General features: G+C 42.9%; 2 protein-coding genes across 4 annotated transcripts in view; one reads left to right on the top strand and one right to left on the bottom strand.

The window, feature by feature from the left end:
• Positions 1-5,298, top strand: part of BRCA2 (BRCA2 DNA repair associated) — a 43,041-nt gene extending 37,743 nt beyond the window's left edge. Inside the window, exons 22-27 of the mRNA XM_054806964.1 lie at positions 653-854; positions 1,089-1,255; positions 1,343-1,478; positions 2,262-2,518; positions 3,223-3,375; positions 4,666-5,298. Of these exons, the coding sequence (XP_054662939.1) occupies positions 653-854; positions 1,089-1,255; positions 1,343-1,478; positions 2,262-2,518; positions 3,223-3,375; positions 4,666-5,298 (1,548 nt within the window). The remainder of the gene's footprint in view (positions 1-652; positions 855-1,088; positions 1,256-1,342; positions 1,479-2,261; positions 2,519-3,222; positions 3,376-4,665) is intronic.
• Positions 5,299-5,302: 4 nt separating this feature from the next.
• Positions 5,303-21,239, bottom strand: N4BP2L1 (NEDD4 binding protein 2 like 1). 3 transcript variants are annotated; one of them, XR_008574423.1, is made up of 6 exons: positions 21,049-21,235; positions 11,718-11,842; positions 10,823-10,911; positions 9,549-9,625; positions 8,487-8,691; positions 7,414-7,551 (listed from the first exon to the last, which is right to left on the bottom strand). XR_008574423.1 is itself a non-coding variant. In XM_054807100.1 (5 exons), exons 1-5 carry the CDS (start codon positions 21,168-21,170, stop codon positions 7,323-7,325), a joined length of 642 nt encoding a protein of 213 aa, XP_054663075.1. In that variant the 5' UTR covers positions 21,171-21,239; the 3' UTR covers positions 5,303-7,322. The 3 variants fall into 3 exon arrangements, 1 of the variants encoding a protein (XP_054663075.1); XR_008574424.1 differs by having other exon boundaries at positions 8,487-8,688; XM_054807100.1 differs by lacking the exon at positions 8,487-8,691 and having other exon boundaries at positions 5,303-7,551; positions 21,049-21,239.
• Between the last annotated feature and the right edge of the window lie 3,479 nt (positions 21,240-24,718).

The following is a 24,718-nucleotide window of genomic DNA, read 5'->3' as shown; positions in this document are numbered from 1 at the left end:
TTCAGTCATAGTTTTTAAGTGTTTATACCTTTATTAACAAGATGCAGGTGATTAGTCCCTGCCAATTGTTAAAAACTAAATGCATGCCTTGCCTTTTGCAAGTCAGGGTCCTTGACTGTCGTACAGCCACACGATCTGTGACTTTATTTGGTAAAATGTTACGCGTATCTGTGGTGCTACATGTAAAGGCATCTGGATCTTGAAGGCTAGGTCAGAAAGGTGGTACTCCTGATGCATTTTAGTGTAAACCACTGTGTCAGCTCAGAGATAGCAGCCTGCTGAGAGGGGCAACTCTTCTTCTTACAGAATTCTTTTTTTTAATATTTCTTCTTTCTTATGAAATGGGCAAGCATGTCTGTTTTATTAAATATTCACCTTGGTTATGCATTCTTAAGCAAGCTTGTCACTAATTATCACATAAGAACAGTGTGTAATGTAATACTTAGACAATGGAGCACCAGCTGAGTACCAGTCAAGACTGCTGACTGCCACTGTGTTAACATACCTCATTTCAAGCACTAGTAGTATATCAGATGAACAGTAAATTGCTTGCAACAGATGTGAACACTTAAGAAAGAGGCTATCTAAAAATCTTGACAGGATTTTTTTGATTAATAAAAAAGATACTGGATATATTTTCTCTTGGTTACAGGGATATCTCAGTGAAGACCAATTAAAAGCTTTGAATGCTCACCGGCAGTTGATGAATGATAAAAAGCAAACTCAGATACAGGAAGAATTTAAGAAGGCTTTAGAGTCAGCAGAACAGGAAGAAAATGGTTGTTCCAAAAGAGATGTGTCTACTGTTTGGAAATTATGTGTGGTAGACTACAGAAAGCAAGAAAAACATAAAGGTTAGTACCTGGAAAATTACAAATAACGTCTATCTAAATGTGGCAACTGGCCAACATAGCAGGTAGATTTGAAGAGTTTCCCAACAGTATTCTAGTTTGCATGTTAATATTTCCAGTTTTATTTGGTTTACAGTTTAGGGCTTTTGGGTGGGAGGGAGTGTTGTTGATTTATATTGTTTAAAAGCCTTCAAATTAGTATTGCACAGCTAATATATCTTAATCTGATATTGTTAGGAGTGATACTGAGTATCTGGCGTCCACTGCTAGATGTTTGTTCGCTGTTAAAGGAAGGCAATCGGTACAGAATCTACCAGCTGTCAACATCACCGTCCAAAGGAAGATCGGACTCAACTAACATACAATTAACAGCAACAAAGAAAACTCAGTATCTACAACTGTCAGTAAGTGCTTTAGTTGCATAACAATGTATCATTAAAATGTATCACAGTCTATATAAGTAAAAACTTTAAAAATTTGTGTTTTTTCAGGTATTGCAGGAGATGCTGGTACAGATTTTCTTTCCAAGAAAAGCTGTAAAATTCACCAGTTTATTGGATCCTTCTTTTAAGCCACCATGTGCTGAAGTTGATTTAGTTGGAGCTGTAGTTTCTGTCAGCAGAACAGGTATGTTGTGGACCACATTCATATCCTCCCATTGAATAAGCATTAGATTTTTTTATTTCAAAAGTCAAAATGATCTTGGTGGTGTACCTGCATCTCAGACCTGTGAAAACCTGCTAATGTAGCCCATCACTGTGATATGCTGGCAGATGATTCTGTTTTTCTAAAGAAAAAAGTCAGCTTATTTGCTAAGGAAGAATTTGGTAAGGGAGGATCTAAGCTTAAGAGAAGCTTTTTCTTCAGTTGCTTCCATAAAGGGTGGGTGTAAGTTCTTGCATCTGTGTTCAGCATCTGCAGAAATAGCATCATGCACCTATGTGAGCTCCCTCTTTAGTGTACAGTGTCATGGAATGAGTAGAACCCAGGCACTGGAGCTCATGGGTAGGGACAGGTGGATAATCTACTGAATAAAAAGGAAAAGCACCATAGGAGTATTATGGTTTTTAAGCACTAGAACACAGACTTTGAGTTGTTTTCTGTAATCGGTAAGGAGATAGTGTAGAATATGAATGAAGCATCAAACATAGAATCATAGAATGGTTTGGGTTGGAAGGGACCTTAAAGATCATCTAGTTCCAACCCCGCTGCTGCGGGCAGGGACACCCTCCACTACATGAGGTTGCCCAAAGCCTAATGGTGACATCTGTTACCATGCACATAGGCTGCCATGTTATATCTATCAATTCTTTTTCAAGATGTGTGACTTTTTTTATAGATACAAATTGCTGCAATCACCCTTTACTTAAAGGTTTACAGTTTAATTCAGACTTTTTTTTTTGCTTTTAGGTTTCACTACTATGGTATACTTATCTGATGAAAGCTATAATTTCGTGGCAGTAAAGATCTGGACAGATCTTAGACACTTAGCTATTGAAGATATAGTTGTCTGCTCTTCGTTCATTTCTGCAAGCAACCTTAAGTGGCAATCTGAATTCAGATCAGGAATTCCTGTGCTGTTGGCTGGAGATCTTTCTGTATTCTCAGCCAGTCCAAAGGAAAACTATCTTCAAGAGAAAGTTAATGAACTGAGAAGTACGATAGAGGTAAATCTGTAGATTTTTAGTTTAGTGATTAATTTTAGTTACTGTTTCATTACATTCTTCATCAAAAAATCCACTAGTACTAATAGATCTTTAAAACAAGTAACACACATAATGTTGAATTTGAGGGGATTTTCTGGGAGGTGGAGTAAGGTGGTAATGCATTTTTCCTGGAGGATTCTCCCTATCACCTATTGAATGTCTTTTTTTTTTTTTTTTTTTTTTTTTTTAAATTCACTTCAACCAACACTGTCTTTAGGATGTGTCACAGAATATTCTCTGGCTAGCAAAAAACATTGTACCTGTCAACAGGGAATTTGTCATGGACAGTTTGGCTCCAGCATTTTAAAAGTTGAAATTTACTGTCTTGCTCAGTTAAACATACTCAGTATGTTGATTTCATTTATTTATTATTTCAGTTTTCTAGCTATGCTAAATAGCATGTCTTGGTCATGCATTCTTCTAACTCAAAAATAAGTTTAAATACAAAAGGATTTTTTTCTTGTTAACAATAAAAGGAAAGTACGATATTCTATGATTCCCTCCACGGAAAGTGCAGCAGTCTAAGTTGTTGGTTTGATATAAAATAAACTTCTAGTGGGATTATGATGAGAAAACAAAGTCCTAAATACTTTGTTTGTGAGCATATAGTACTTAAACAATTTGAAAAACAACTATTCTGTGTTGTAATCTGTGTTCCTTTACAGAATGTGGCCTCCTTTTGCTCTGATGCAGAAAATAAATTGATGAATTTGCTACAAAGAAATCTGTTGCTTCCACCCAGTTTAACTAAGAGATGTGGCTTGGAATATCTCTCTCCTTCCTGCAACTCGGGTCTTTATGCAGAGGATAAAAGCTTGGTAAGCTTCTGGTAATTAATACTGTGTTTATACTGACAGTACATACAGTAAGGATATAAGCATGTTTTATATTGATAGCTGTGGTGGATGGTCTCACTTCTCAGTCCACTCCATAGATTCTCTTCAGGACAATGCAAGCTGATGAGAGGCTTGCTTTCTGTGTGGGTTTCAGATTATTCCCCAGGAGGAACTGTAAGACTATTCTTCCTCCACGCAGTACATGAAAACCTCCCCTTGTGGCCTGTGTTTTCACAACTCTAAATATTCTGAATTTTATATGAGTAAAATGAATCATCTTTTCCTAGAGATGATTTATTGCTTCCTTGGTCCCATTGTGAAGATTATCTGACATGGATGTCACTGGAAGGAAAAAAAGTTGATCTGTAAATTTTTCTGTAGTCCCTACTCTTGCTTAAATTTACCTCCTGGTTTTTCTTTCAATATTGTTCGCTATTTCCAGGACTTAAAAGGGAAGAGGTATCACCTAGTAAATGTTTACATTTTATAGCAGTCTTGACAAAAATTGAGTTAAATAGTACTGAAGTTTCCCATGAAGGCTGCTGGTGGAAAATTGTTCCTGATGTGGAGTACTGAGCGTGGTCAGAACAAAAATTTTGCTGCCACTAGTTGTGAAGGAGGTGGAAACTCCCTGATGTGAGATCAATTCCTGGGGACTAAATTTAAGCTTATAAGGCATCCTTTTCCATTGCAGAGAGAGTGCTAATATTTAATTCTGAAGGTTTAGTTTCTATCTGTTTGTTCAATATATTAACCAAGTTAAAACAAATGAGACATTAAAGGTATTCTTAAGTTAAGCATGTGTTTGAATAATTTGCTCTGTACTGATGGTCTTGTGTGCATTGTTATCTTCAAGGTTTTTGGTCTATATTCTATCCCTTTTTTCTTCAAAATTTTTGCCTTGTTTTTCCCTATTTAACAACCTGTTGAGGACATATCCAATACAGTAGAAGACTTAACTCCTTTTTATGAGCGCTTTGATTTCTTACCATCTGGCAGAAAAAAATCCAATATATTTAGCTTAGATCTCAGAAACAGAATGTAAATGTGCTGTCTTAATGTACAGGTAAACAGTAATTTATCAAGCGTCAATACTTGAAAGAATAGTATTAGTCACCATCAGAAGATATCAAACTAAAGTTAAATTGGACATGAGTAATGACATAGCATTTTTGTATCAGGTTTCTTTTTTCCCTGTTTTGTGGAAGTACTTGAGGAAGCTAATTAAATAGGACATTCTGTTCAACATAAAACTTATCTCTTTTTAACTAGATCTCTTCTAAAATTGAAATAAAGCCTCCAAGTCCTTTGTCAACTAGCACACCGAATATGAAACTTGTCGCTCAAGGGTCAGCAAAAACACCTTCATCTGCTACAATTAATGAAGACCATCCCAAAAACAGCAAAAAGAGAAAAGCAATGGACTTCCTCAGTTGCATACCTGCCCCTCCACCACTGACACCAATCTGTTCAATCATTTCTCCATCTTTAAAAAAAGCATTTCAGCCTCCACGAAGTTTACAGCATAGCAAGTCATCAAAAGAAACAAATCAGAATATTGGTCATGTCACCCCCTGTAGAAAATTGAGAGAAACTGTCCGCCTTCCTGAGAGTGACCTGGTTGCCGATGAAGAACTTGCAATGATAAATACACAAGCACTCATGAATAAGTTACCAGAAGAAAAGAAGATTGATTGTGTAAATGAAAACAGCAGTACAATAGCTACTAATTTATCTGATGATCTTTTACCCAAAAATAGTTCCAGGTCTACTAGGGAATCAAATAACTCATCAAAAAGCAGTTCTGAAGTAGCTGAGGCTCTTCAGAAAGACACAAAGGAACCTGGAGACTCGTTACCAGCCCACAGAATGCTACGAAGACAAAAACCCCGAAAATGCTACTAAATGCACATGTACAGTATTGTATATATTTCAAATTATTTTTACACTTTGTACATTAAATCCTGATTGTATTTAATAAAGCTATATTACAAAAACAGACTCATGAAGTGACATTTCATCTGCAAAATAATTTGGAGTTGAGTAATTATACGTTTTTCACACAAGCATGTATCATACAACAGCATCAGTGTGGCTGAAGGTTTGATGACATTTTATAAGCCATTGCTTTGATTTTGACTTATTCTTAAATTACAGCAGGATCTTTGTTTCAGTCTAAAGCAATCAGGTTTGTTACCCTCTGTAGTATTAGAATAGTTGTTCAGCTATCAGAAGCAGCACAGGGCAAAATAAACAATTCTCTAAGTTTATTGTTACACTTTAATTCTGAAATATTACTCTAATTCTGCCATGGTTCTTATACTTTCCATATAGCACTAAGAGTTTTCAAGAACAGCTATGATTATTTGATTCATAGCAAAACGCCATACAAAAGTATTAATGATAGATCCTTGGTCAGTGTTTCTGAGCTACTCCTTAAAGGAGCACTTGAGGCCACAGCATTATGAAAGATAATCAGATCTTTCTTTGATTTCATCACAAGATCTTTCTGCTGGGCATTAGTACTTGAATTCATTACTTTGTTCTCATTAATTTCAGCAGGTGAAGCTTCTCAGAGTTGGAGTTTCTCCACTGGAGAGAGCAACACTCCTGCTAGACTGGCTGCCAACTCCACGGTTTTGTTTGTTGTCAGGCTGCCCCTTGCCCTGCTGCTCCCCACCAGGCTTGGGTCAAAAGAGGGAGGATGTTTCGGAACTGAGACCACCAGCTTCCCCCTCAGCAACGTTTCAGGGGTCCTGTGCCATTTCCTTGGCTCAAGTGCTGAACAGGGGGTGGCTCCTGTGACCTAGCTGGACATTGTAGCAGGACTGGAGAACTCTACTAGGCTGACACAAGCTTGCTGATAGCTGCTGTACCCATATTTTTTAATGTCCAATGAGAGCTGCCTTTGTTTCCTATGCAAAATAACTCGCTACTGCCCTGTTCTATAAGCACTGCCAAATAATCCATACCTACTTAAAAAAAAATTGTCATCACAAATGCTGAGTTTTAAAAATGTTTGATGAGGCTTCTTGATAAGGGCATAATCAGCAGAATTTTAACAATATGGATAAAACTACTGCAGGATGCCTTCCTTTCTTACTCATCCATCAGAGAGCGGCTTCTCAGCACTTCGTGCTGGAAGGAATTTTCTCCCCTTAGGAAAATATTTTTTTGTTCCTACTTAGAAGTTAACAAGCACTAGCCTAACACTAATGTTTCCTTTTAGGAGCCTCCGAATACGGACTCGTCGCAGGATCAGTTGAATTCCTATGTCTTGGCAAGATAAAGGGCTCAGTTTCATGTGTTCGAAATCTCTAGGCTGGAGAAGCTGTTTGGCTGTGATAGAGCTGAGGTAAGACCAGCGTGAATCCAGACAGCAGAGGTGCAGACAGGGAACAGCATCAAATCTTGCTACAATCCAGTAGTTACTTTTTCCACTGTTCACTTTACCTCTGTTAAAGCTCGCAGTAATGCTCTAGACAAGGTGGAGTGGGAAGATATAAAAGGCTATAGAGCCAGATAGTATTAAAATGGCAAGAAATGACAACTGCGTGAAGAAGGAATTGGCCGTGTGCCCTGTAAGAAAGAATGAATTTAGGAATATTTATCATTATCTATTAGTGACAGAGCACGACACAGGAGGAAAACCCCCAAAAAGCGTGTGGCACAGACAGTCAATTTCACCGTAAGCTTGGATGGTTTTTTGTGGAGGAAGAGGGGTGAGGGAGTATGGTTTGTACTGAGGATAGTGTGGTCATGTAGAGCTGTGAGATCATAATCCAGGGACATTTAAAAACTTGTAAGAAATAAAAGTAATTTAGAAATGTAGTAGAAAAATAGAAGAATAAAAAACTGTTTAGAAAGAAAATGTAAAACTAGAGACTTCTATACCCTGATAATTAAAATACACTGAGGAATCCACCTCTTCAGTTAAATGGCATGTTGTTTCTGTGTGCCACGTGAGGTCGTCTGCTTGAGAAGGCTGGAGGGAGGTTGGAATAGGCACCCATGCTATAAACTGCATTTGGTCCACTGAAGCTTCTCTCATCTCTGCTTGGCTTTTCAGAGTGAAGAACACTGTGGAAGGTAACATTGTGCTCATATTGCTCCTTCATCCGTTGTATCTTTTCTCGAGGGACATGATGAGTATTTCTTCTGTAGAGTTAACATTAACAGAAAATACAAATATTTAGTGCCTATGTATTAGAAGTTATCTTAAGCTTGCTAAAGTTTCTGATATGCTCAGGATAATGGTTCATGTTACAGAATCACAGAACGGTAGAGTTTGGAAGGGACCTCTGGAGATTCATAGATTGGTAGGGGTTGGAAGGGACCTCTGGAGATTCATAGATTGGTAGGGGTTGGAAGGGACCTCTGGAGATCATCTAGTCCAACCCCCCGCTAAAGCAGGATCACCCAGAGCAGGTTACACAGGATGGCATCCAGGCGGGGTTTGAATATCTCCAGAGAAGGAGACTCCACAACCTCTCTGGGCAGCCTGTCCCAGTGCTCGGTCACCCTCAGAGTGAAGAAGTTTTTCCTCATATTCAGGTGAACTCCCTGTGTTCCAGTTTGTGCCCGTTGCCCCTTGTCCTGTCACTGGGCACCACTGAAAAGAGTCTGGCCCCTTCCTCTAGGCATCCACCCTTTAGATATTTATAGGTATTGATGAGATCCCCTCTCAGTATTCTCCAGGCTAAACAGACCCAGCTCTCTCAGCCTTTCCTCACATGAGAGATGCTCCAGTCCCCTCATCATCTTTGTAGCCCTCCGCTGGACTCTTTCCAGTAGTTCCCTGTCTGTCTTGAACTGAGGAGCCCAGAACTGGACACAGAACTCCAGATGTGGCCTCACCAGGGCAAAATAGAGGGGGAGGATAACCTCCCTTGACCTGCTGGCCACGCTCTTAATGCACCCCAGGATACCATTGGCCTTCTTGGCTGTGAGGGCACACTGCTGGCTCATGGAAAGCTTGTTGTCCACCAGGACTCCCAGCTCCTTCTCTGCAGCGCTGCTTCCCAGCAGGTCAAGCCCTAACCTGTACTGGTGATTGGGGTTATTCCTCCCTAGGTGGAGGGTCCTATACTTGCCCTTGTTGAATTTCATTAGGTTCCTCTTGGCCCAACTCTCTAGCCTGTCCAGGTCTCACTGAATGGCAGCGCAGTCTTCCAGTGTATTGGTCACTCCTCCCAGTTTTGTATCGTCAGCAAACTTGCTGAGGTTACACTCTGTCCCTTCATCCAAGTCACTGATAAATATGTTGAATAAGATTGGACCCAACATGTTTTTCCCCTGCTGGAATTAAGGTGAGAGTAACATAGCAGGTTGCCAGCTGCAGCATCCCACTTATGAAGCAGGCACGAGGAGCAGTGCTCATTTTTGACTAGAGTTCCTAGCTGGTACAAACCCAATAGATCAGTCGGAATGAAGTACCTGTGCCGTTTTCTTGCGATAACAAATAAGTTAGCATGCGTTAGCTTCTACATCTAGTAGATGGGAGTGCACTTGCCACTGTAACAGTTTACAGCTGGTTGGTTAAAGGCTAGAAACTTAGCCTGCATGGAGATTTTTAGTGATATAACCATTAACCCTGCAGCCACTAGCCAAACTAACATACTTAAAGTGGTATTTGGCTGCCTGTATATCCAACCACATTATGCAGAGTTGATACATTCATTGTGTTCCCTTTTGCAGGTGCATGTTACGATCTTTAGAAAGATCCTCTAGAACCCCATTTCTTGACCACACTTAATGTAGCATCCCACCATTGCAAGACAAGATTTGTTATGGTTAGGATTTTTAAGAATAGATGTCTGAATATAGTACTTAGACGTGGTTTGTGCCCAAACAGGTAGTGCTGCTCAAAATACAGAATGAAAATCAAGGTTCCTGCTCCAAGAAGCTTGCAGTATAAATACGCACTCCACGGGGGTTGCTGCTTCTACTGCCTGGCTCGCTTCAGCATGGTTAGGCTCTTTCAGGGCTGAATTCACTGCAGACCAGGTACTGAGTAACAGAAAGTTTCCATGACACTCCTGTTTTCATTTACTTAGTTACTTTTTAGGGTATATGAAGAGGAAGAGTGCTGACCTTACTCAGAGTACATCAATAAAATGAGAAGCCATCTGCTGTATCAAAAGAAAAAGATGTACCTTGCCAGTTCTCGAACATTGAACTTCCAGGGTGTATCTGGTTCTTGGAATATAACTTCATATCTATTTTCACGTGCCTGAAGAAGGACACAGAAGGTTTAGATGTATGGCTGCCAAGCTCAGGAATAGCCAATCTGCCAGACCGCCGGAGATTTTATCTGCCTAAGAGATGTATCACATGTATGAGGAGCCAGAAAGAGGAAGATAACCACGACCGCCATCGAGGTGCTGGTCTGAGCCCCAGCTAGTTCATTTCCTTCTACCCCAAAGGATGTGGGTCTCCCAGCAAAACTTGCCCTCAGCATTGCCCCCAGTCCCTGTGCCTCACGGCAACGGCATCCTGGCACTTGAACATCTGGAAGTCGCAGATGGTTCAAGAGCCATGGGTTGGCCACACCAAGCTGGAGCTTCTGGCAGTGTGAGGTCAACACCTAACAGTCATGTTATTTTCAGGCACTGAGTCTGCAGGCCTCAATTCTTTTAAGGTAAAGCCATGTATTTATGTATGTGTGCATATATTATATATATATATGTTCAATACAATTATTGATTGCTTTTGCTTTTTGGTCTGGGGGAAAGGAGGCAGGGAAATCTGCTGATGTTTTAACATCTTGTCCACCTCTGGCTGTGCTCTCTCGCTTGCTTCCTTGGCCCCCACAACTGCTATGGAGTGGCATATCCGGGCTTTCCAGCACCACTACTCGTTCTTGCCTCTTTTTTGCTCCTGTACAAGCAATATTTAGATTCACATTTCTTAACTGACAAGATCATAACCCAAGAACAGAAGCATGAGCATAATGTTAGCAGACAGGCAATATTAGGAAACTGTACTAAAAATATTGCCATCTCTGCCAGAACTCCTGACGAGATATCAGTGTGTCTTCGAAGATTATTAATGGTGTATTTTTCATGTCATAAACTAAAGTTATAAATCATATATTGATATATTTGTCAACAAATAGTTTGGGAACTGTTCAATTCACTACTGAGGAAGGAGACAACATCCTGATCACCAAGGAGTAACAGGGCAAGTTCAAAGACTTAATCTTTTCAAGTCATTTTGCCTTCACGGAGTTATATAGCTGACTAATTAAAACAATTACACTGACACTTCTTCCCCTACTTCGTCACAATATCAATCTTTAACTATAATTAGAGAACTAAGGGAAAATGGAAGTAATTCTTTTTTAGCCATGTTAAGAACTGTTTCAGTCAGATCACCTCTTAAATGTCATAGCTGAGCATATAAAAGCAATACATCAGAGCTTTCCTACCATCATCACATACGGCTTCATTTCCCAAGCATGGATGTTGGTGTTATCAATAATAACTGGGCTTTTCCCATTCTTCATCGCTTTGCGTGCTGTAATGTAACACATTAAGTAATGACAAAATGTATTAAGTAACAGACTGAGCCAAGTCTTACTAGCCCCAAAGTGTCCTTTCTTTGCCCACTGCTGGCACGCTCAGTTTCTCACCAGACTCGGGTTTGTAGCCACCACCCAAACGCGGGCAGAGGGCAGTGCCCAGCAGGTGCTTTTCTGGAGGAGGTGATGCAGCTGGTGGCTGCGCTCAGTAGTAAGATCTGAAGCCTTTATAGAACATACTTAACAGGATCACAGCACTAGGTAGTTACCACAGCTAAAAATGACTGTTATTTGCATAAGATACCTGTTGTATGATCTCAAAGTATGTTTGCCATTGCTAGAAACGAGTTCAGAGCACAGCCACAAAAGCATGTTACATTTTTCTCTCTGAAGTAGAGACTTACCATTATTTTTGCAAGTTTTCCTCCTGGCTATCGCTAACTCTCCCCTTACAAGCCAGGACAGACACCTAAGAAGTTACAGTCAGAAGGATGCGGTGCACACAGCTGGGCTGGGATTGGCATGCCACCTGCTGTCACCAAACTTCAGCAGTGCTAACAGTCACTGCTGTACTTTCTAAAACAACATCTAGCAATATCACCAACATCTTTTCATTTATAAATTTCTCTCTTATAAGTTAGAAGAAATAAAGTCAGAAGTGGCAAAAATATTTTTTTAACTGGTACCCCGTGAATGTCAGCATATGGCAACACTTTGAGATATTTTCATCTTGGGGGCTAAGTTTAAAGAAAGACTGAAAAGCAAAACTATTCTGCAAAACCCCTGGATCGATTTCAGTCACCTCGCTTTTGGTTCCATTTGTGTGCATCCTCCAAGAAGTCAGGCTCAAACATGTATACCCCATTTTCGATAAAGAAGTCGTCAGTACTAAGAACTACAGCACCGGGAGAGTCACGTTTCAGTTGTCTGGAAAAAAAAAAAAACAAACCCCAAAGAAAGAAGGATTAGTATATGCTAATGCATGCCTTCAATAGAGAACATTAAATGAAAAGCTATACAAATGCTCTGCAAATATGCACAGTGCTTCATTTTGAAAAATCCGAGCTTAAAAGATCTGAAAGTAATGTAATCAGTAGATGGACACGCAGGAGGAAAGGAATGGAACTTAAAGGCATGGCCTTGATTTCTTTAATTCAGCAGAGAAATCTACAATGGACTGCCAACATGAGTTTTTAATCATATGAATATATTCAGTTTTCTTTCAGAGTTATCTGAGAAGAGATGACTAAATAAAAAAAAAAAAACAACAAAAAAAACCCACCTCACCCCAAACCTCCTAACCCCAGGGAAGTTAGTCTCAAAAGACAATTTGATCATGGGAGTTTTGCTACAGCGAGATTTTTGAAGATAACTAGGAGGAATGATTTGTCGTTTAATAAAGATGGTCTGTATTATCATCAGTTTGTCTTGCCTTTTTTTTTTTTTTGCTACAAAGCACATAGTGCTTTTTTTTTAATTTGCAAGCAAATACTTGAGTGATTAGTCAATATTTCCTATTTTTGTCACACTTTTATGTATGTTTCTGCTTTTCACTTGTCCCTGTTTTACTTAACCCTCCTCTTGTAAAGCTGAGTCATTTTTATTTCTTTTCAGCTTTTAATCATGTTTTATAAACAAATCTGAACTGCCTAGATTAGCAGTCCCAAACGCAACAGATCCATAGATCTGGTCGCCAGTGGCAATCCCCCTTCTCTTGACTCAGATGTGTGTCCCACGCGATGCTCCTTCAGACATGGGATGTCCATGGAGGGTGGACGCGTGACCATCTGCCTCGCAGGCAGCGACTGGCTCTAGGAAGTGAAAATGCTCCTCATGTGGTGGCTTAAATATGAAGCATTCCTCTGCCAGTCCTTAGAGAGCAAAGAAAAAAAAAAAACAAAAAAAAAAACCCTTCATGCAAAATTGGCTTCCCATTTGTGTGCTTTTAGCCAGACTTATTTGCGTCCATAGACAGAATTGTCTATTTTTTTTCAATCAAGGGAGTGCTGAGGGAGGCAGGAGGCTCTGCAAAAAGTCAGGGAAAGCCCACGGCATCGTCTCACTACTCTCTGTCTCCCTAAGGCCCAAAATGTCTCTGGAAAAGAAAGTAAGGCCAATTGGGAAACCTTGTGGCTCTCAGATATGAATGCTGCTGCTCTGCTATCTCATACCACACATGGTCGCCAGTCCCTGGAACTCATTTCAACTTCTCTGATAAAAAGCTTCTCTTCCATCCCCACAAAATGCAAAACAACTATTTCTCAATGTCTTATCTAATTGAGCAATAGCAAGGGAAAAGGTGCCTCTAGGTTATCAGCAAAAAACCAGACACACAGAGAGAAAAGGCTTAATTTTGTCATCTCTAGTTCTGCTGCAACCATTTACTTATCAGTTTTACCCTAATCTACCTGCCAGCAGTAATTCTTCACTAGGATTGCACGTTGCATTGAGCTGAATAAAGGTCAGCTTCTGACTTTGTTCCACCTCCACTGTAACTTAGAATCATAGACTCATAGAATCATTTTGGCTGGAAAAGACCTTTAAGATCATCAAGTCCAAACGTTTAACCTAGCACTGTCAAGTCCACCACTAAACCATGTCCCTAAGCACCACATCTACACGGCTTTTACATACCTCCAGGGATGGTGACTCAACCACTTCCCTGGGCAGCCTGTTCCAGTGCTTGACAACCCTTTTGGTGAAAAAATTGTTCCTAATATCCAATCTAAACCTCCCCTGGTGCAACCTGAGGCCCTTTCCTCTTGTCCTATTGCTTGTTACTTGGGAGAAGAGACTGACACCCACCTGGCCACAACCTCCTTTCAAGTAGTTGTAGAGAGTGATAAGGTCTCCCCTCAGCCTCCTTTTCTCCAGGCTAAACAGCCCCAGTTCCCTCAGCTGCTCCTCATAAGACTTGTGCTCCAGACCCTTCACCAGCTTTGTTGCCCTTCTTTGGACATGCTCCAGCACCTCAATGTGTTTCTTGTAGTGAGGGGCCCAAAACTGAAGACAGTAGTCAAGGTGCAGCCTCACCAGTGCCGAGTACACTTCACGCCGCCCAGCCTGTAGCTGTGCTTGGGATTGCCCCAACCCATGTACAGGACCTTGCACTTGGTCTTGTTGAACTTCATGAGGTTCGCAAGGGTCCACCTCTCCAGCCTGTCAAGGTCCCTCTGGATGGCATCCCTTCCCTCCAGCGTGTCGACTGCACCACACACCTTGGTGTCGTCAGCAAACTTGCTGAGGGCGCGCTCGATCCCACTGTCCATGTCACTGACAAAGATGTTAACAGTGCCAGTCCCAATACTGATCCCTGAGGAACACCACTCGTCACTGATCTCCATTTAGACATCGAGCAATTGACCACAAGTCTTTGAGTGTGACCATCCAGCCAATTCCTTATCCTCCGAGTGGTCTATCTGTCAAGTCCATGTGTCTCCAATTTAGAGACACAAGAGACTTCCACAGCCTTTCCCTTATCTACTATGTGGGTCACCTTGTCATAGAAGGAGATCAGGTTAGTCAAGCAGGACCTGCCTTTCATAAAGCCATGCTGAGTGGGCCTGATCATGTGGTTGTCCTATACATGCCCCATGATGGCACTCAAGATTATCTGCTCCATAACCTGCCTCAGCACTGAGGTCAGACCGACAGGCCTGTAGTTCCCCAGCTCGTCCTTCCTGCCCTTCCTGTAGATCGGCATCACATTTGCTAACCTCCAGTCAACTGGGACCTCCCTGGTTAGCCAGGACTGCTGATAAATGATGGAAAGTGGCTTGGTGAGCACTTCTGCCACCTCCCTCAGTCCCCTTGGGTGGATCCCATCCCACCCCATAGACTTGTGTGTGTCAACTTCTACCATCTGCCGATTAATTGATATTATTTTACGGTAGAACCGCTCCAGAGAGCAGAAACTCACTGCTGATGGACTGAGCAGGACTGGGCTGTAGCCACTGCTATGGATCATTTAGCACGTACAAGTCGTTATCTACTAGCTCCAAAGACAGGTGTTAGGCACATTATTACTGCTGGGCAAACAGATTTAACAAAAGTCAAAACTCTTAGTAAACAGTCAATTTGTTTTTGCTTTAATTTTACTCCCAGGCAAAGAATTCTTATCATGAAAAGCATGGGAGCACCTAATGCTTATCTGGTCACTCTTGTGCTGATAAACCGATACATTCAGCTCTCACTATAGTTCAGCACCTCACCTTTCCCACTGCTCTACCCATCTGCATCGCAATCTCTTCTCCAAAAAATTGACTGTGCTAAAATATGTCATCCCTTTAGCTACTAATAGGCACATAAAATTGACCGCATTAGTAAAAGATCTCAATTTTTTTTTCCTTGCTCAGTGTTTCTTTTAAAAATGTTCTCAACCAGTGCAAATTTTAAAAAATTATTTTCTTAGGATATACCTTACTAAATTGTTAACACAGATATGCACACTTGCATGACAGCTTTGATATTAACCCTTAAGCAATCTAAATAGTATGTGATTATCAGTCTGCTATCCTTATATCACTGGTAATTAAAGTAGATAAAACTTGTGCTTCAAAGGAGCAAAAATATGGCACAAAATGTGCTAAAAGAACTATGACTTACTGTCACATTTGCTATATTCAAACTCCTACTAACAGCAACATAAGAAAACATTAAGTGGGAAAAAGATCTTTTATCTCCTGCTTATTTTGCTGCTTTTAACATTTAACTGTCTAAAACAACCAAACTGACACTAAAGTTTATGACCATTTTCTGTAATTCCCTATCGCCCATGAAGCTGATAAAAATCCTGTTTCTTCTGTCCCTTAGAATTTCAAAGGGCACCCAAATCTCTTCAGTATGTTGCTTGAGAAATAAGCCTTCTGTGATCTACACCGGACCACAAGTTGGTTTAGAAGAAAGGTTTTACATAATTGCATCAGGGTCCTGATCACTGTCTGCAATAAAAATGCCTATATTTTATCAAAATATACACCAGCTACGTAAAACGGGAGGACCTGTGACCAGTGTTATTAATGAATAAATTTTAGGCAGCACTGTAAAATGAAAACTACCCATTGGCGTTAGATCAGTAAGTGTAAAGCATACGAGCGAGGATAAGCAAAGTGAAATCTCTTTGCAAGCCCAAAGGGTACATATGAGCTATGTTTTTAAGCAAGCCGCTGAACTTGAAGCGCGGCGTTGTGATAAGCAGTATCTGTCAAAGGCTCAGTATTGATTTGCCTACTTGGGACATTTAATTGCACAGTGTTACAGCTCTCTATCTTCCAGTATCTATCTTCCAGTAGATACAACATACAATACAGTAGATACCAAAAGCTCTACATCTTGCTAAAGAAAAGTTTGCTGCTGTTTCGGAAAATACAAAGGATAAGAAAATAAGAAGAGAAAAGGGGATGTTTCCTCTGCTTACAATAAATCTCCAGAAACCCTTTTGCCTGCTTCCGCAAAGCAAAGCAGATTTCCACGCCAGGTACCCTATCTCATTAGATTGGCTGACACAGTTAGGAAAAAAACCCCAAACCTAACAACAACCGAAAAAAAAAGCTTTCAGATGCTTCTGCTCTGCAGCTCTGACCCAAGAGCAGCAAACTTCACGGAGCTACCAGCAAGGCCTGGGAACTGCTAAAGCCCCTGGAAACACGAAGCTGTGCAGAGGCACAAGCTTGACCATCTGCCCACACCAACCCCACCGGCAGCGCGGGCAGCAAAGATGCTGCTGAACGACACGGCGTCTTGGCTAGTGGTGGTGCACGCTCACCTACTGGCTCATCCTGGGCAGATTTATGACGGCTGCTGTGATTAAAAAAGGAGAATCTTTCTGTTGAAAATACAGCTGGGTTTCTGTGTGACCGCAGGAGCCTTGTAACAACTGCCTTGGTGGACAGACAGGCGGTTTTAGAGGCTCTTACGCTATTCATCTCAAGATCCGTTCCCATGATTTATACCATTTTTAAGTCCCTTTTTTTCTAATTAGCTTCTTCAGTGCTTTCAAACAATCACTTCAGATTTTAACTGTGTATATAGACAACAAAATAATTATTCAGGGTTTCAACTAGCTGGATGCATTAGAGTACTTGAGAGAAGTCGCTGTGATCACAAGTAATAAGGTTGGAGATAAAAAAAAAAATCCATAACTATTTCATAGGCTGTCATGTTTTTCCATCAAAAAATTTGAAAATAAATTAATTTCTGATTTGAGCCCAGTAAGCAGATTGGAAGGAACATTTTCAGTGCTCAGAAGGCAGCAGAATGGTACATCACGTAGATCTCAGAGACACTAAATTCCCAAGCTACCTCCAATGTAACGGAGATCAGAATGTGTATGTAGGTAGTGACATCACATCCAACCGCTTGCTCAGGTCACTCCTCCTAACACAAAGTGTTCCCGTGGCATTTGAAAGTCTTTCGTTTCAGCAGAAAATCAGAACCAGGAGATCTGGAGCACATGCCCGGCTCTATCAATTGCCTGGCTGTGTTTTAACAACGTCTGGGGCCCTGAGGACTTTGCCCTGGAGGGAGCCGGCCAGCCGATCGCCACGCTGCTGGCAGAGCACACGCATGGCTTTGTGTCTCGCCCGCGGGGGGTTACAGCAGCGGCTGTATTTTGTAAAGCAACATATTTGATAGAGACACGCAGGAGAATCACCTGAAGTGGTTTTATACCAAGGTAAATGTTGACATTGCGTTGCTGCCTGGTAGCAGGGGCTGCAGAGCCAAAGGCCGTGAACCCTGTCAGAGCTGCAATTCTGCGGCGGGGTCGGGGTGCTGGTCACAGCAGCGGGGCTGGCCCAGGACTGAGGGTACTGGGAGGAACTGGGAAAAAGCAGCAGAGAACTGGAGAAGGTATGGGTTATGCCAAGCAGTGCCAATGCATTTTTTCCTTCCTGCTCTGGAAGATTGCTCCCTCCGTGCTTCATAAGGGCGCACAAGGGTGAATGCATTTCAAGCGATAAATCAACAGCAGCAGCTGAAAAGTGGCATGTTTGATCACGCCCAGCCTCGCGCTTCAGCAAAACTGCTGGATAGAGGGGTCACGTGTTAGGTGAGCTGTGCATCATTGCAATATATTGTAGAAGAGCTGGAAATACAGCTACTGTGCAATAAAGAGTCTGTTGGGGAAACAGGTATGAGCTTGTTGATTCTTTGGAGACATTTTTGGAAGCTGTATCTGCTACTGCACCCCAGATAACTGTTTTCTTAGCAGCTGTCCAGGTCTGGTCATGAAATCTGTACTGTGAAGTCGGGGGGATGCATTCAGGAGGAGAGTGTTACACAGGCCTGGTGGAGGCTATCTGAGATGCAACTTCCTGCTACCCTTCTTCTCCGACGCACTTCTGCTGGTGGTGATGTAGGGTGAACGGTTAGAGGGAGATGGTTAGGGTCACCTAAAATATGTGGTTCAGGGAAGCATATTCTCGCAGTGACGGAATTGGAAAGGTTTGGAGCTCGGTGATGAGCAGACCAACTCCTCGTTCTGCCTTGACTATTCATTATATCACAGGTGGATCCTTCACTGTCTTTACCAGAAACCAAAAACCAGACCTGAACCAATCCATACCAATGCTGTGCTGCTCTGAGCTGAGGGAGGAACAGCGATGGTGAAATCATTTTAACAAAGATGCTATAACTAAATCTTACAAAGCTGTGTCCAAACTGTGCTGCGTGACATGGAAAGGTCAGGGAAATGAGTCATGGATCTGAGGTTGCTCCTAGGATCCTGCGATGAACTGAAAAGGGGCTCTTTTGCTGGTTATCAGCAAGTTGCCACGTCACCAGTGATAACATTCACGGTTTGTGACACTTCTGAGCATTGTAAAGATGTAGAAGTTGGAACAGAAATATTGGCTGATACGAAGAACGGATGAATGGAGGTGTGTGTGAAAGCACCAGAACAAACAACAGAGCAAAGGCTGAAACGACAGCACACACTGACAACCGAGGACAGTGTTAACAGCAATAAAACTGGGAAAGGTGCTGTTCACACCCCCCAAAGGCCAGCACTCAGCTAAGGCCCAGCACGGATGACTTGCTGCTGGAAGACCCACGCTCTGAGAGCGGGAGGATGGCCAGGGGGTCACACCAGCCCATACACACCTTCTTTCTTCCCCTTGTTCCAACAGAGAGGGAGGATGCAGCTGAAAAGACCCAAAACAGGAAAAGGAAAATAATGGGACACACCCCCCCCCACACACACACACACACACCCGCTTAAGATTCACAGAACACCAGGTAAGCAAAATTCACAGGCAAAAAGATGGCAGCATAGAAACTGCGGGCTGGGAGGTGGCATAGCGGACCTGACCAAAACCCCCCGAGAGCAACCCAGGAGAGAAAGTGAGGATGGGACAGCTGAAGGTCCTTGTCCTCTCTGATTTTGGGCAGACCACCTGTGTACATGCATCTTGGCGCCTGCAAGTATTTGGCTGTGATAGTGTGAGTGAATAAAATCTGAGAGAATGAATTCGACTGGGTAAAATGAGCTTACCGAGGATTTTGCAAATAAGTATTACCTTCCTCCTCCAGTAGGATCTCGCACAGAGCTTTGCTGCATTAATTTTCTGCAAACATCACTTTGCTTAGCACACTGCGTTTACTAGCACCAAAAGGTACACAAGGTGGGAATAGCAAATCTCAGAATTTTCTTGGCACAGTTCTTTCACAATCTAGACAGAGTTAACGGAGAGGTACTAAATGCAGTTTTAACAGCTGTCCTTTGATCTGTGTACTGCTGAAGGGCCAAATGCAATGTTACAATTAACAGGGGTTAGAAACAGAATGAGTTCCTCAAATGTTCATCTCACAGGGGACTAAAACAATACTTACAACTGGTTTTGTAAATCTGTCATTAATAATTAATCTTGTGTTTTGACCTAAAAATAGGCGAGTCAGTTATTTGCACTGGCTGAGAAAGTGGCCCCAAATCGTTACTTTCTCACTCTGAGAAGACCAAAACCCCTCCAAAGAAGAAGGGGGTCTGCACTTGCACAACCTCTTTAGGGAGAGGCATGTATTTTGGGTGTCAGTAAAAACACAGCATTTGGCCGTTCATTGAAGAACTTGGTCTTGCAGAAGCCCCGTGAGGCAGAAGTCCCATGTGACAGGAAGGACTGTACTGGAAAGAGGAAACGGTGTGTTAACCCAGCGTATTACATAGCTTTATGCTGCCACCTTTCACAGCAGAGCCCTTCCTGGGGCAACCCGTGATCCCAGCCACGGGTTCCTCACCCGAGCACGGGGACCTGAGTGAGAAGACAGCAAACTTTCCTCCTTTCATGGAGAGTGGATGGCGCAGAGAGCTGTGGGCTACCAGACTGTGAGATTTTGTGATACCAGCCTACGGCTATGCTGCGTCACGCCAACTGCAGTGCCGTCTTCCAGCACTCCCCTCTGGGGTTTTCCCACCTATTTTTAGTCAGTTTTGGGGCTGCTGAAGAGTGGAACGTCTCCTCTGCCCACTTTATACACCCTTATGGCTCTGACCAGGAGTGTAGGACATCATGAAAACAGAAGTCAGAGCTGTTGTCAATGTTCACAGTCACAGAGATGAAGTGTTTTACTGTTTGTGATTAACCACAATAAAAGTGCAGCAGTCTGGTGCTTTTTAGAGAAGAAACAACAACTACTTTGGCTTGGGTGACCAGTCCATCTTATTAGAAACATCCCTTTTGGTACTGCTTACTCAGAACAACAACATACAGTCCTACAGGCAGTAGAGCCAGTTACAGGTAGCTGAAGCAATAAAGCTTTGAGCTCTTTGTGAAGACAGCGGAGGTTTCCAAACGGCTGTGCTTATTCAGGGTCCTGCGAGGCTCCCACTTCCCTCCTGAGCCAGAAAACCAGCTCCGAATTGGTGCCTCAGCCGTCTCCTACTGATTCGCAGCAAGCGCTTCCCGTTCCCCGCCCCGAAGCGGGAGCCCGGCGGGCCGGGGGCTCCCTGAGGCACCTGCCCGGCTTCACTCCCCGCACGGCGCCGGGCGAGCCCCGCGGCACCGCTCCTGCTCCCGCCGCACCAACCCCTCGGCGGGCCGGGGGAGCCGAGCCGCAGCAGCGGGGAGCGGCCGGAGCCAAAGGACGAGAGACCCGCCGTCGCCCACGAAAGGCAAAGGGCTCCGGAGCCGCCGCCTTACCTGGCCAGGGTGCTCTTCCCGGCGCCCGGCAGCCCCCGCAGCAGCACCAGCCTCCCGACGAAGCGGCTCCGCGGGGGCTGCAGGCTAAGCCCCCCCAGGGCGCGGAGCAGCCGCTCATCCATCCCCCCCGGGGGCCCAGGGGCCGGGCCGGGCGCGGTGCCGGCCGGGGCCGCCCCGGCAGGGAGGGACGGAGGGAGGGAGGGAGGGAGCAGCCGGGCCCGGCCCGCAGCGGCGGGGTGGGAGGTGGGGACCCGGGGCAGCCGCTCCTCAGCCCGGCCCCGTCCCGGGGGTTCGTCCCCCACCCCCGCTGCGGCTCGCAGCGAGAACTCGCGTCCCTCAAAGGAGCGTGGGGTTGGGGTCCGAAGTTTCCCACACCCCTGCCCTGTGAAAATGAAAGCTGCCTTAAAGAGAAATATACAGGAAAGGAAAGACATCTGCGACTCCTACAGCAAAGCCGCTCAGTTATGGCACCAAGTTTCTACCCGGAACGTTAGCCCAAGATACCATCTTTAATTATTTAAAATAGACATTAATGTCCAAATTCTCAAAGACAGGAGAACACAAGCCAGTGCCGAAAATATTCAGCCCCACGTGCTGCCCGTATGTAGCGGGAACTACAGGGCGTCCCACAAAGGGAATCGTCAAATCACTTCAGGGGAGTGGAGCTACCTAGCGCAGGTACGGACCCATCTTTTATTTTCCTTTTTTTATTTTCTTTTTTTTTTTCTTTTTTGATAGCAATGGACCTATTAGAGTTAACCTCCCCCCCCCCAAAAAAAAAAAAACAACAAAAAACCAACCAACCAACCAACAGCAAAGATTCCAAGCAGATGTAGCTAACTGTCCTGCATCGCACTAACGATCCTGCGCATCACACTCACTACATGAACTTTACATTTTTTCAAATGTATTATCACGTGAAAAACTATAAGAAGTTGAACAAGATTTATTTCCCTTGCAGAAAACCTGACCAGCTTCACCTTGACCACCACACAAGCCAAAGAAAGAAATGATACTTTCCAACTAAACCACAACCAGTGTGGTATCACACTCTCCCTCTGAGGGCCATCCACAGTATGAGCCCCAGCTTGGTTAGAAGCCAGTCCCAGATACGCCACAGGGCCACGTCGCCGTTGAACTACCCCACTGAAGCTGTAGGTTTAAGAGTTTGCAAACAGTGCTAAAGAGAGTGCTCACGTACCGTGAGAAAGCGTAGCTCCTTGGCACCTGGCACACCAACGCTAGATGAACCAAGTGGGGAAAAAAGTGGCATGACATAACATACGTAAACTTTGAAATTCAGAGATACCACTTTTTTTTTTTTTTAAAGTAAACTTAAACAGGCAACACCCTACTAAAAGATGAAATACCTTTTGTCGATACAAGAATACTGAGGGATTTTGAAAACTGTTTTCATTTTAAGCATTCTGGAAGGTCAGTATTCAGTAACAGAAAATACAGACATTCAGATCTCTCGATAAATAAAAGTAGGAAGAAAATATTAACCCTTGAGTGGCATTTTCTTGAAATCAAACTAACTTTTCTGTTGCCACTGGTACCTTAGGTAAGTCTGAAGCTGCGGTTATGGCCAGCATGAATTACCTCTCTCCTCCCCATTACATTTTGCATAACATTCTGCTGGCAAAAGAGCAGCACATTTCCAACCAAGGACAGGGGGAAAAAAAAAAAATCACACACGTACATAAGAAATGCATGAAAAAAGTGCAGCTAGTAAATTTTGCCCATGGTACAACATTAATTTAGAAATACGTACATCTTTAACTGCTTACAGGTGTATGCAGTATTTGTTTGAGTGGAGAGTGAGGACACACCAGCAATTTAGACCACGGTGGAGCTTCACCATGACTGTGTCCAGGTACCGGCTCTTCAGCTGGTGCACAATGAAAAGAGCGCAGGGAAAGATGAGAAAGAGGAGATGGATGAATAAATAGATAAATATTCTGGAAGCTGCAGAAGTGGGAAGTATTAGTTCTGACAAGTACCCACAACCTAAGCTTCCTTGTTTCTCCTCTTCTTACTGATCTTTTCGCACCCTTTTTACCATAAGCGAGGTGATAGTTGTCTTTTCTGTCACTCCCTCTCACTACAAAGAAATTTCCAGCCTTATGTGTGAGTTTCTCTCATAATTGACAAAGGCTGCTCTTTCTGATTAAATTAATTTTCTCCTTAGTTATTAAGTTCTCTTAATATAAGGTGTCTCTTGATTTGTCCTTTCACCTCCCTCCATTCTCTATTCCCTGTCTCAACTTTGCTATGTGAGCAAGCACTCTTGTTTTTTTCTTATAAATAGCGATCCTTCATGATCTTTCGGCACCCAACAGCCCCTTCTCTTTCTGGTCCATCACACCACACCTCCTGCTTTCCGCTTTCCTCCTCCCGTTTGTGGTTACACTCATGTCCTTCTCCCGGTGAAAGTGCCAGCCACCTCAGCATCATGAACTGGATCTACCCGGGCATCACAAGCACGACTTTAAAGACAGACACACAGAACGTTTCACATTTTATGGACCACAGAAGTACATCAGGGTAGTTTTGTGCTTCTCCAGAAAAGTGACAGAGAACTGATGGAGAAGCCTTGCCCTGTTTACAGCCTCCACAGAAAAAAGAATGTAGGTGAATCCAATCATGAATCATGCCTTGGGAAAAAAAAAAAACCCAAACAAAACAAAAACCAAACCAAAACCCAACAGATGAAATTGTGTTTTAAAAACATGGGATGAAACTTATGTATTTTATTCGTGTAATTTAGCTCACTCTACATATGTAAGTATTTCCCACTTTTCTGATACCTCTGTGGGCCTTGCATAGACATTTATATGAGCAAAATTTTAGGTGTTTAATGTTGAGGTTTTATTAATTTCTGCTGCTTTTCTCCCCCAGGAAATCAACACTCCTCTTATGTTACTGGGATAATTTCCTCAGTAACGGATTTGTTACCGGTAAGGTTACAGATCTAGTTGAGGAATAAACATCACGCTTAATTTTGAAGGAAAATCCCAATATTAAAAAAAAAAAAAAGGAAAAAAGGAAACAACTGGTCTTAGCTTAAATTTCTCCTCACATGATAAGAATTTTAAGTAAAAGATGGAAAAAGGAATACCACTAACAGAAACATCAAATACACTACCAGTGTTAGTTATGGGACTTATCAGTCTACCACAAACCATACCCATCTTTCCTCCAGTGGGTTTGCATCAGGTTTATAGTGAAGTTTTCTCCTTATTTCTATGGTCCCCAATGAGTCTAGTCAGATGGAAGCATTAACCTTGGTCTCAGGAGAAAACAAGGTAACTTGTGCATCTCTGCACCAAAGAATAGGAGCCACTGATGAAGACTTGGTCCGCTTGACATTGTAAAGAGACTGGGATGTAATTACGAGTGACAGGATGAAAGGTACGAGCAGGCAGAAGTAGGGTAAGACACCCAATTAACAACAGAAAAGCTTTCCCTGCAGGTAGGCGTCACGGCCAGTTCATGTGGCAACATCTGGCACCCTGACACAAGTGAATGAAGTACCAGAGCCTGACGCTCTGCCGACACTCACTGTCCTCTGCTCTCAGTCTTTCTGTACCACACTCAAGGATGTACTGAGAAGGTATAGATCCCAAACAGCTTCAGAAAGTGACCTTTTGCCACACACAAAGTTATC

This window comes from Grus americana, chromosome 1 (genome assembly GCF_028858705.1).
Source record: "Grus americana isolate bGruAme1 chromosome 1, bGruAme1.mat, whole genome shotgun sequence".
NCBI lineage: Eukaryota > Metazoa > Chordata > Aves > Gruiformes > Gruidae > Grus > Grus americana.
This window is presented reverse-complemented; position numbering and strand designations above follow the sequence as displayed.

Excerpts from the sequence above, each read along its gene's own strand:
- N4BP2L1 (XM_054807100.1), bottom strand. The coding sequence starts at position 21,170 with ATGGATGAGCGGCTGCTCCGCGCCCTGGGGGGGCTTAGCCTGCAGCCC. Across the intron at positions 10,912-11,717 it reads CAAATGGAACCAAAAGCGAG|CACGCAAAGCGATGAAGAAT; the intron begins GTGACTGAAATC and ends GTTACATTACAG. Across the intron at positions 9,626-10,822 it reads TGAAGCCGTATGTGATGATG|GCACGTGAAAATAGATATGA; the intron begins GTAGGAAAGCTC and ends GTCCTTCTTCAG.